The 12,996-nt window shown below is 35.9% G+C and overlaps 1 protein-coding gene across 1 annotated transcript; it reads right to left on the bottom strand.

Moving 5' to 3' along the window:
• Nucleotides 1-506: 506 nt before the first annotated feature.
• Nucleotides 507-10,998, bottom strand: fgf5 (fibroblast growth factor 5). The gene is made up of 3 exons (XM_060883509.1): nt 10,812-10,998; nt 8,940-9,043; nt 507-1,042 (listed from the first exon to the last, which is right to left on the bottom strand). Exons 1-3 carry the CDS (start codon nt 10,996-10,998, stop codon nt 686-688), a joined length of 648 nt encoding a protein of 215 aa, XP_060739492.1. The 3' UTR covers nt 507-685.
• Nucleotides 10,999-12,996: the final 1,998 nt, after the last annotated feature.

Raw genomic sequence — 12,996 nt, 5'->3', positions numbered from 1 at the left:
CATCTAATGCATTCAGCTACTTACTTGCCAATTCATATTCAGCCCACAGTAAAGGTTTGTAGAAAAGTTTCAGTTTGTCTGAAATCTGGAAGAAAACCTATGGAAACTTCTATAAATTTCAGTTTGTTAGTATCTTGTTATAACAAGATATCAAAGTATCTTGTTATCGTTTTGCTAGTATCTGTACGTCTTAATTTATGTTAAAAATAAAACTTCATATAAAGCAATTGCTGTGTAACATTAACAGTGACAGAAAAACAGGAGCTTGGCTAGTTTATATAAAATATAAACTAAATGATAATATGAATATGCAAAAAGTGCAATGGTGCCTTTTTTATTTGGTACTTTGTGATTATCCTCACTTTTCTAAATAAGGCACATTCTGAATGGTATTGTTCGTAAAACTGTGTGTGTGTATGTGTGTGTATACATCTAATTCAACTACTAGACACATATTTTTAGACACATATAGACAATTGCTCATATAGATTAGTATAAATTCAGTGTATAAATAGAAAATACATCAAGGAACTTAATGAGAAATGCTCTTGCAGAGGTATTAGATTTGTAATACCCCCATGTCAACAGGTTCGGGTTCAGCCTCAGAAACTTGTTCAATGGAATGCTGACAATTGGAAGAGAAAACTGCTTTGTTTACAGTACAACTGCTTAAGACAATGTTAGTCTATCCAAACCTAAATTTTGGCCAGTACTTAATAGTTCGAGTTTGTTTCTGCCCCGTGTTCATGGTGACTTTAGGGCTCTGAGGTTTTGGCAGGGCCTGAGTCCTTTCCTGCTCTTTGTCTGTTATTGTAAAGCCTTGTTCCAGTTTCGTGTGCAGGTTCATCCTTGGTAGAAAGTGCGTAGACACATGCTGGGACTTCACTCTTGGACTGGAGCCCATTTTTGCCTTCCCTCTTTTATTGAGTGCCACAAACCACTCTCTCCCAGTCTGCTGATTCTTGTGTATGACTGAGGCGTATGTGTTGTAGCCGTTCTCTTGAAACCGCTCCCTGAACTTACAGTCATCGGTGAACTTCTCCTGCAAAAACAATTCACAAATCCATTTGGTTCACTGCAATCAGTGTAATGCTGAGATGAATCTTACAAGCAAACAAGTCTTAAGGAGACTCTGGAACTAGCAGTGAATCATTTGGGACAAAGGGTCAAACCCTGGCATCTAACATCCTAATGAAAACAGGCTGAGAATGAAAGTGGGATCATCTGGAGCACATCTGGGACAATGATGATGTTTCTGTAGTGTAAGGTTACCTTAGCTATTATTCTCCTGTAATTCTTTAATTAGATAACTACATTTAATGCTAACAATTGTTCCAAGGCTTATATTTTTAATTTTACAAAACCCTCTTACTGATTTGGTGATGTAAAGCAATGGTATGTAAATAGCCAGTAAATTACTGTCTCAGGCTAAAATTCTATGTAACACTAATACAAGATCTCAATCTCTCCCAAAGTTCTGAAAGTTTTAGTTTCAGAAGTCTCTTCAGTGGGACCTCAGCCCATTACATCTAAAATAAAATCCATACAAACAACGTGTTTACATCAGACTATATATTTTCTCAGTTTTGTCTCTGCTTTATTCCTTCTTTAAAGACTTATACAGTATGTAATGGCATTCAATCCACAAACTCCTAAGATCTTATTTAGTTAATATTGTATTTCTAAACCAATAAAACAAATAAATAAATCCAATAAAATAATCTAAGCTACGATATTTCCTTTGGAATATTCTTATTATTATATTAACATATTCTTATTATATCTACATATTAACATATGTAGAAGCTTTGTTGCATTACATTTGGGTAAAAGTTTACAATCTAACAAAGTCTATTTTTTAAGAAGTATCTCTATCACCACCACAAAGAATATTAATAAACAAGAATCTGACTAAAAAAAAAACTGTATTAAATTGCTATTCATTTATAATTTATATCATTTTATTCATACTTGTTAGGGTTTCCCTCTTCACATCATGGCTCCCATGGTGATGAATGAAATGTGATTGTTTTGGCTTTTCTCCTAGTCCTGTCTTTAACTCTGTCGTCGATTTGTTGCCCTATGGTGTTTACCTGTTTTGTGATAGTCTATAATTTCTTTTCTGTCTAATCTGCTGTGTCTTATTGTGCTTTTGTTTGACTTGATCAAGTTCCCTGTTTCATGTAGCGACACCTGAACAGTATCCTGACAATGATTCATAACTTGCCCAGAAATGAATATTACACTGAGCACATTGTCCTGTTTCTATTCACCACATGTTACACTTTTCAGTATCTAATATCTCAGTAATCATCATCTTTACCAGTGTGACAAAACTAGAACACAATGCATAAACAGTCGGTAATTACCGTGCACACACATTATCAGCCGCCACATTAGCAGCTGCTGCAGCCCGAGCGCTTCATGGCTTGATTGAGTTATCCCCTCATAAAGCAAGCTAATGAAAAGCAGCGAGGAGATTATATCCACCGAGCAGCACAAACGAGCGTTTGAGGCTTGCACAATAATTGTCTTTTACTTTAATCTGTGGCACAATCCTGGAAATGACTTTCCTATCCAAGGCCTTCAAAATTGTGACAAGCTCTAAGGGCTTCTGTTGTGCAGGCTAGAAACCTCATTAGCCCATAAAATAACATTATCTAGCAGAAAGACAGATGCTCTTTGTGTCTTATTTCAGGCAATCTTTACAGATACACTGTGCCAGCATTTCCACTTGGGTAAGGTTTCACAAATGTAGCCATGGCATTTTTTGTGATTTGAGAATTTTGAAACAGGAGCTCAACATTTTACGAATTTGATAAATAATTATACGAGGTGACAAGTTAATGACACACAGTTTATTATGAAATTATTCGATTCCAGTTTTTTCATGGTGAACACAGTGATACACAATCAAAAAGTACTCCTTTGACAGACTGAAATTTGACCCTTTGTTATAGCTACATTTAAAAAAGATGCCATCTGCCTGAGAACTTCATGTTTCCATTAGCAGTTATTACTTGCTTTTCTGGCTCTAACAGCTGACTGACCTCATGTGATAATTATCCAGCACACTTGAGGGGAAACGCAAATGAAAATTTTTACTGCATCCAAATGCATAGTAATGTTATGTTTACTCGATTTATGTGGAGATACACGATTTATGACATCTCTGGGATCTCAATGCAATTTTGAAGTTCGGTTTGTGATCTGTGTCATTACAGTGTAATTTGAGTCGTATGTAATCTTTCTTTAGTAATTCATCAACATGTCTTAGGAAATTGTTATTCCTGACATTTTGGCTTAATTTTCAGTGCCATTTTGTCTTTACATAGTTTGAATAATGGCTGTCAATCATTAGGCTCAACTATTATTTCATTTATTATGCTCAGAGTCCATATTCCACATGTTGTATATATATATATATATATATATATATATATATATATATATATATATATATATATATATATATATATATATATATATATATATATATATATTCCACATGTTGTATATATATATATATATATATATATATATATATATATATATACATATATATATATAGTCTTTTTTTCTGTCTTGGGATCTCTTTTCCTATATTTCAGTCTATAAAGACAAAATAAGTCTCCTCATCTGTGGTGATGCGCTATATACAATGATGGAGATTAAAAAGGGGTAAATAAACCCAAGGTGGAGAAAGAAAAAAAGGGTGAGGAAAAAAAAACGCTACAAAAGTGCACCACAAGAACGATGGCAACTTTTGGGTAATTTCCTTGCATTAAATGCCTAATCCTCATATATGTATTTAATGTAGCATACTGTACAGCTTGTACTGTAAGTACAAATGAACTTCACGTATCCTAATAATCTCCCATTCCTAAAAATAAAACTGGTGGGAAACTATACTGTGTGCCCAAGGATAGTCATTCCCCACTATAGAGCCTTGAGTAACCTCAATCACTGGAAAAATAAAACTTTTTCTGGTTTACTGAAGAACGCAGCATAGCAGAAAATGATGCCAATTACAGATTGACCGGCCATAACATCCTGGAGGCACATAGATTGCTTTGAGCTGCCACAGCACTCAGGATGTAACTGTGGCGTTTCCCTACTAATCTAATTCCTCACAGTTTTTATTGTCATGTCCTCAAGACAAGTTAGTTCCAATTATCCCTTGATTCATAACAGCAATACAAAAGTAATCTCACCAATATGTCTTTTCTTTCTTTTGAACTAAATAAGACAGAATACATGCAGCTGGTCATTATTTACCGAGAAGCAGAAGACTCTCCTAATAGTGAAAATCTTACTAACTATTACAAAGCACTGACACTGGAGACTCCTTCTATACTGTAATTGTTAACATCTCCTAACAGAAATCTTAACCTTATCAATGATTAGAGATTGTCAACATACTACAACTATGACAGAATATTGGGAGCGACTGCCATAGAAGTCCCTGTGTATTATGTTATTACTATGGAACTAGATTGAGTTGTTTCTATGGAAACTACAGTGAATTCTTACTTTGGACCAACAATGAGTTGCTACAGGAAATGCACAGCTGTTGTTACAGGAAAATTAATCTACAATTGACTAATCAGTGCTGTGGTCCAACATTTTTTGCTTATTCCAATTAGTTAATTACTTTTAGATTTACGTAAAGACTGTACATAAAGTCCCAAGAAAAGTAGCAGTAGTATTTTTTTTACATGGACTTTTTAGGAGACAGTACGAGTAAACCAATCTCAGTGCATGTCTGCTATGTTAGTGTTCTATAATCGTGATGCTTATAGCTTGCTAAATAAGGGTTACTACTCTACTGTGTGTCTTAACACCGTTCTAATGTCAGTCAGCCTCGAAAACCTAACACATCCAACCGTGCACCAAAAATATTCAATGGCACTGGACCTAGATGTTCTGTTGGATTTTTTTATCTTTAACTTCAAAATCAATTCTAATCAAAGCAGACTTTAATAAAACTTCACACCAGAGATTCATTAAAAGTTATGTAAGTTTAACTTACTTATCCCAAAAGGTGTATGTATATGTCATGGAACCCTATAAAAATACCCTTAAGTAAGGTGTTACAGCATTTTTTAAACAAACAACTAAGAATAATCCTTCAATAAATCTGGAATACATTGGATTCAATCCAGCAGAAGTTTTTAACACTGTTCATTATTCTCCCTGAGAGTACCATGATGTCTTCCATCTCTCAGCATAATCATCATTAGTGTAGTGTTACTACGCTGTGCTGTTGTAGATAACATCCTCTTGTTAGATTCTATCGAGTTCATACGAACATGATACGTACATGATCTAGTGATGGAATCTGGCCCAACCTGAAGTGGAGTTACCGTTACCATCCTTAAGTAGATTATTTTTCCAGCAAAGGTCTTTTATTCCCCTTAAAGCAGTCTATTTCCAGTGATTGCAATTTATAATTTATTAATCAAAAACATGAGTCAACCATTTATAGTTACAATCAATGCTAGGGAATATCTGTGAGACAAGTGGTTTCCTGTCATCACTTGTAAATGCTAGAAAATAACTTTGTTCCCTCACCATCCTCTCTTGTTTTCTCTCTCTTTAATAAGAGAAAAAAAAAACAGCTTGTCTTGAAAAGTCCTCCGTCCAGAAGACTTTCCCATGGAGGAAAAAGTATTCATGTTCAATAAATATCTCCTAATAGAAAATAGATCAACCACAATAGATAGATAGATAGATAGATAGATATATAGATAGATAGATAGATAGATAGATAGATAGATAGATAGATAGATAGATAGATAGATAGATAGATAGATAGAAACCCTGATTGAAATGTATATTATATGGAACATCCACCAAGTCCCTGTGAATGAGTTGTTACCATAGAAACGATAACTTATTAGGAAAAGCTCTTTAATAGAAACTTACGATTTATATTAAAGCTGGAACGATTGCCAGAGCCGTGGTGCTACTGAGGATTAACCCACACCTTCAGATTCAAGAACTAAACAGTTGTGTGGAATAAAATTCAATAAATGTATGAATACTGTGGATGAAAGTAGCTTGGTGTACTCTCCTCACTGCAGAAGCAGTACATCTCTCTCCTTCTTACTTGGTCATTCCCGGTTCCCCTTGCCCATTGTTTGCTTTATAAATCCAGGTAACCCTTTAACCTTTAAAAAGATTACTTTTTTTAATGGTTTGAGGAGAGGTCACGCAGCGTGATATACATCTGTCTTCTCCCTGCCATTATCTAAGCAATAAATTGCCCCTGTGAAAACATCTAAATATTAAATATGACAGACAGTGCAACAACATCAGACACTGTGTCACCTGATACCCGTGTTGGCCGGCCCGGCGCATATGCGGAGAGCAGTGCTCCGGGGTTTAAGAGCTGAGCTGACAGGACTATTAAATAAACCCCTGCAACTGTAGCTGGCCTGAGGAAAATCAAACTTAATTCAACACTGATGGAGTCACTGCAGCTGCTCTAATTGCTGATGATTTCTGGAGCAGCTTAAAGGATCATCTTCAGATTTATGTGTAGATTTTTTGCGTCTTGCATTCCTCCCTGACCCTCTCTCTCTCCATGTCTTGTCAGCAGTTTCATAAATACTCAGAGTTGTGCAAGAAAGCACTTTTTGGGCACATCGGTGCTAAGAAGATGAACATGAAAACACATTAACATTAAACCTGAATGGAGAGGATATGTCCTCACTGAACATGACATGATCATTGCAGATTGGCTTCAGTGTACGACAGTCTTGGGAGCTGGAAGATGTTTGCAGTAAGAGGACATATGAGCTTATATTAATCTACAGATGCTTTTATTTGTACTTAATTTTTTTTATTATTATTAAGGGAATTCCCAATATGTTATCTTTCATGCTGTCACCTTTACATAGTATTAATATGAATATGTTAAACACTGGCTAAAGTAAAAAAAAAACAACCAATCAATAAAAACTTTCTTCCCCTTGTGATAATCAAATGCTTTATCTAGTCAGTAACAAGCATGTGACCTCAAGTAAGAACAGTTTCCCTTTCCTTTTCCGAGTTAATGTTAATGTTTGATAGTGTGTTTACAGATTTGCTTTTGGGTTTGTTATTTGATAATGGGGCAACCTATACGGGGCAACCTATAGGATTTGATTTAGGACACATCCACAACATTCCAATGATAATGTTGTGTTTACATTAGTGCTGTTGATGTGGTCTAACTTATTTAATGCAAAAGGAAGTGTACACAAACTAGTATACTTTGATACATGTTAGTTTGCTAAATAGCTTCTGAATGTAGGAAATATTGAGCATAGTATTAATATGTGAAAAAGTGAAGTCCATATGAATCAAAATATTATCAATATACTAGTTTGATGTCTGTCTTATGATCTCTGTAAATTCTGCCATATTGATGCTCATATTTCTCTCTCTCTCTCTCTCTCTCTCTCTCTCTCTCTCTCTCTCTCTCTCTCTCTCTCCTGCACCTGTGTGTCTCTGTTTGCTATTGATTCCCCTCCTCCTGATTATCAGACATCCCAGGCTCTTTCCTAATCTGCCTTTTCCCATTAACGCATGCTAATGAGTTCTGACTTTTATCAGCTGGACTCAGGCTCAAACAGATGCTTGTCGGCAGTCGACATGGTGCGGCTATGCATGAGCGAATCTTTATCATTCATGAACCACTCCTATTTGCAGAAGCTCTCAAAGCTGACATTTGCCCTGATGTGAGGTGAGATGGAAAACTTCATCTAGAAGGTGACTGCTGACACTAGTTTGACGTCACGTGTGTGAAAGCTTCATTTATCATGCTCTTTCCATATGCGAGCCATGAATTTCGGGAATCTACTGTATATTGAACTGCAGAGGATTTTTCAAAACTCATACAAAAAATAAGGATTTCCTATAAATGGAAAGTGTCAAGTTTACAATAAGAGCAAACAAATATTAAGACGTACAGAGATGATAGCCTTTGTGTTTGCTAGACTGATCCAAGACATGATCCAACATGATCAGAAAAAATTTAATTCTGTGTGAATACAGATAGAAATATTTGTCTGTATTTATTTACTTCTTAATATTTTATTTACTTACTTGCAGCTTAACCTGTCACAGTACATAATAGGATAAATAGAAGTTGGGGATTTTAAGCTGGCACTGTTTAAATATCTTGTAATCACCAGAAACATACACTTTATTTTATTTATTTTACATTGTCTATATTCACGTATGAATATATATGTATATGTATATATATGAACGTAATCAACCTCTGACTTCATGCATTATTGTTTTTTATCTCATCTATTTATTTATATAAAAAAATATTATTTTAGTTTTTTTAACTTCAGGTTCAGAGTCACTAATTATTAACAATTTCTTATTAAATATTTCATTAAAGCTTATATAATTAAATAAAATGTTTTTACGCTGGTGAACTTTTTCCTCCAACAGTATTGCAATGACTCTTGTTTAGCTTATGATAATATATTTAGCTTATATGTTCAAAATTATGTGTACTCAAAACTGTCTTTTTATTCTTATTTCCTCTCGTTGTAAATACTAGCTGTGATATTAACAATTCAGTGAAATGTAAAGCAATGCAACTTGTTTTGGTATTTTAAGCCTGTGATTGAGAGTCAAATCTGAATTTCTTAAATAGAACTAGACAAAATGTGCAGAAACGGATTTCAGACTTAAATTTCTTTCTCTCCTGACTACATACATACACTATTATATTACTATACATTTCTAAATACTGTATTATTTTGTTTATATGGAATAATATCACGTAAAGTGGATAACTGGAAAATAAACATGATGTTAATGCTTTACAACAGAAACAAAAGACTGGAAAAATGAAAGAAAACAATCGATCTGTGCTCGATGTATACGTTTGTGAGGTAATGTAGGAGTGTAATATGTACATATTGACTCACAGTAGCATGAAGCCATCCTCTCTTATTCATGGCTAGAAATCGGTTGCTGAAAACTCCTCGGATTCCTATAACTCCTTGCGATAGGGAAAACAGTTCCAGCAGACCTGCAGACCGTCACAAATGCATTTTATGTGGATGATGAGAGATAAGTGATCTGAGAAAATGAAACTTATAGTAGCATGTCACTGGATATAACCTTAACCAATGAATATACAGATGGCCATTTATTCCAAAGCAATGCTGCAGTCCAACATGAAAAGTCTATTACCTTGTTATTTCCTAAGAAGACATCAGCCATTCTAATGCACATGCCATATGGAACACAAATCTGTATATCATAAAAGTGAATAACTTTATCGGGCTATATTGTTCTGTATAGCCAGAGATGTCTGGTTTTATAGGGTGATGACAAATTCAACGACCATTTTTTAGGTCATTTTTCTTTTCCATTTCCCTTTAATCCAGCACATATTGGGCCTCTGAACAGACTTAATACAAAAGCATGTGACCTGAACTCAGAACCATTAACAGCAATTCAGTGCATGGCATTCTGGTTCTCGACCAAGCAACATTCTCATGCGAGTCACTGCAGCTGTTCGCATAGAGCATTTCCCAATAAACAAACAGACACAAGCAATGCAACATGAACAGTAGCAGACTTTGGAACGACGTAATAAGTTAATCACATGTGCAAATCATGCCAGGGACTTTATTAGTTTTGAATACATAAGCAGTACATTCTGACTTGCTCTTCAGTAATGAAGTGAAGTTTGATAGAGTTCAAGAATGAGAGGTAAAAGAGAACCCAGTAAAGAAATGGCAGTTTATAGCTGATGTAATGTAAGCGATCAGAGTAGCCGACTTGTTTCATGGACATTCCACAGAAGTAAACAGATAAAACACAATAAATCATATTTGCAAACTTCTTTGTTATAAGAAGAATATTTTTTTTTCTCTTATAGGGGTGATAATGGAATTAAACCAAACTTTGTCTGACTTTTCAACTGACACTAAATAACAGATTTATTAAAATATTGAGAAATGTAAAGCCCCTTGTTTCTAAACTATTCTAAACCTAAGATTATACGGTATATAATTTTAATATACCCTCATAAGTGATTCTGATTTAAAGTGGTATGGTGATTCACACACCCTAAAGAAAAGAAGCTAAATTATTATAATATTTAAAATTGGTAAGTAATTACTTTTTTTAATTTATATTGCAAGTGTGATATGCTTTGCAGCAGGACTGTGTCTTATACTATGGACATTGGGGACATGGTACACGGGCATTTTAAGGCAAGCCCCCCCCCCAAACAAATCTACTGTATTAAAGGTTTAGTTTGTTAAAAAGACTACTTGCAGCTTGTAGTTGTGAGTGCTGATGACTCAAGTTCCCCAACACCCCCCCCCCCCCCAACCCCCTGCACTATTTGCAAAACCTAAATCCACACCTTGGTTACTTATATACTTCATATTTAATTTAATGTATTTTAATAATGTCAATATCAATCGTTCTCAATAATATCTGTGATAGTCATTGATAAATTTACACAAGTCTTCCACAGCTGATATGCCATGTTAGATATTTAAAGTGTAGGGCAGCCTGCTATTAAAAGTGCATGTCAGTGAGGAGTAAGACATGTTTATTACTGGTTAAAGAGCTCGTTTGATTACTGTGTGTCTATTTGTATTTAGCTGATTTAGCAGGCTCACTGAATATCAAAAGAGGATGAATTTTGCAACATCTTGCTTTTTTAAACGTTATGGCATAGTAGTACTACTGCAATAGTTACTGACGCATGATATTGTGCACAGCACTAGATTTCCAAATTCGCGTAAATGCGCTTAAGTGCACGATCAGGTACTTACTGAGGTGATTGGGCTCGTGACTCCCGTTTACTCTGCCGTTGGGATGGATCTGGAGGTGGAAGCCGATGCCCACCCTGCAGTACAGAGTGCCAGTGCGGCGACCTGAGGCCGCCAGGTGATCCTCCAACCAAACAGCCGCGGTGGCAATCAGCTGAGCTCCAAGCACGAGCAAGAGAGCAACATTCATTCTTCACCAAAACAACTCTCTCACTGTTTATTTCTTTTTTCTTTTCTCCCTCTACGCACCAGTTAAGTCATGTCCTGCATGTTGTCAGTCTTTTTTGCCACAGAGGTGGCTAATAGCCAGGAGCTGGAGCACCGTGGATCCGCGGGCAAGAAGATATTTATATCGCAAATGATCTCATTGGGCTAAGCTTGCTTGGGTCCTGAAGGACGCTCTCTCTCTCTCTCTCTCTCTCTCTCTCTCTCTCTCTCTCTCTCTCACTCACAGTCCCTCCAAAACTGCACGACCAACTTGGCACGTCAAATCAAGCACGGACCCCCGTCCTTCACCAAAAACTATGCCTTTACGCACGTGCGCGCTTGTTTACGCACAGGGCGCGCTCATGTGAATCCTAATCGCGTGAAGATGCACGACGCTCTACCGGGGTCTCTCTATAATCGAGCTGAACTTCCTCCAAGTCTAAGCTTTGGATCATAAAGAGCGCCTGAGAAAGTCTAAAATAGACACAGTGGAGCTCTTTCCTACACTCTGACCGCTGCGCCTTATAGGACACAAGTAACATAATGCTGTTGGATGCTGTGCGGCACGCGCTTGCATCTTTATGCCATGTGGTTTTAATGCATTTTTTCCGGTCTGTAAAATATAAGATTTATATGTTAAACCAGAGTCTGTGAGTTGTTGTGAATCAGGTTTAATCATAATATGTGTATTAATAATATGGAGATCTAAAATTGAATTTTTATGCAATTCTCTATAGTATGATGACAGTAAGGTGCTTGAGTGGACGTTGTGTCTTCTTTCTTTCTTTCTTTCTTTCTTTCTTTCTTTCTTTCTTTCTTTCTTTCTTTCTTTCTTTCTTTCTTTCTTTCTTTCTTTCTGTCTGAATGCCTGTCTTTCTGTCTTTATTTGGCAGTAACTGCATACATCCTGATCAGAGTTACATATATTTCTAATATATAAGTATATAAATATAATGGTTTTGTATACATCAAACAATTATCAGCACTGATAACACACGGCATAGACACGGGAGTACTCATGAGCCGTGATGGTCCCATCCCATGCAGCTGGAGCTATGGGAGGCCAACTGCTTTGTACAGCAGGTTGCTTTCTAAGAGTGCTGGAAATTTCAAGGGTTTCCTCAAAAAGCTTTGAAATCATGATGCATTGTGAAATTATTCATTTCCTGTCGTTTGCATATGTTGCTCAACATTCTGCAGCATTGCATATCAGAAGGTTACAAAACAGACTATTACAGTATACATAGTAGATGCATAGTAGATAACACTGAAACTCATGAAAATAACAAGAAATTCTGCATTAATATGCCAGAAGTGCAATTAAAAAAGGAACAGTGTAAGTTAAAACATAGATTATGAACTACTTTAATAGTTCCCTCATTCAGGTATACAATCAGCCAAATCTGTAGCAGTAGTGTATGTAACATGAAGATACAGATCTTTAGTTAATGTTCACATCAAGCCTCTGGATGGTTTAAACATTTAAGAAATTTATTTTTTAAAATACATCATATAATGCAAAAAAAACAAAGAAAAAAACATCCAGTGCATTTGGAAATTGTTCATAGAAGAATGTCCACACTGGATCAAGCTGACAGGAATTCTACAATCATTCAGTTATCAACTCTTTACAACTGTGGTGAGCAGAAGAGCATCTCAAAATACACAACATGACAAACCAATGAGCAACAACTGCAGAAGACCACGTCAGGTTCCACTCCTGTCAGCCAAGAACAAGAATCTAAAGCTTCATTAGACACAGACGCACCTGGACTACACAGCTGACGCATGGAAAAACATCGCCAGGGCTTAAAACAACTGAAATTTTATATATGCGGACTCAGAATTTCTAAACTCTAGTTTAACCTCACCTGGTCACTTCAGTACAACTTCACTACATTTCCTAATGTGGGAAAGGTACAAGAAATATGTGCAAGGTTTACAACAATCTGTAGAACAATCACCAGCGGTTTTTATAACT

This window comes from Tachysurus vachellii, chromosome 12 (assembly GCF_030014155.1).
Source record: "Tachysurus vachellii isolate PV-2020 chromosome 12, HZAU_Pvac_v1, whole genome shotgun sequence".
NCBI lineage: Eukaryota > Metazoa > Chordata > Actinopteri > Siluriformes > Bagridae > Tachysurus > Tachysurus vachellii.
The sequence above is the reverse complement of the archived record's forward strand: the minus strand, read 5'-3'. Positions and strand labels throughout refer to the sequence as shown.

Bases quoted from the DNA above. Each gene is read 5' to 3' on its own strand.
- fgf5 (XM_060883509.1), bottom strand. From the start codon at position 10,998: ATGAATGTTGCTCTCTTGCTCGTGCTTGGAGCTCAGCTGATTGCCACC. The intron at 9,044-10,811 runs GTAAGTACCTGA...GACGGTCTGCAG, and splicing joins TCACGAGCCCAATCACCTCA to GTCTGCTGGAACTGTTTTCC. The intron at 1,043-8,939 runs GTGAGTCAATAT...TTGTTTTTGCAG, and splicing joins GAGGATGGCTTCATGCTACT to GAGAAGTTCACCGATGACTG.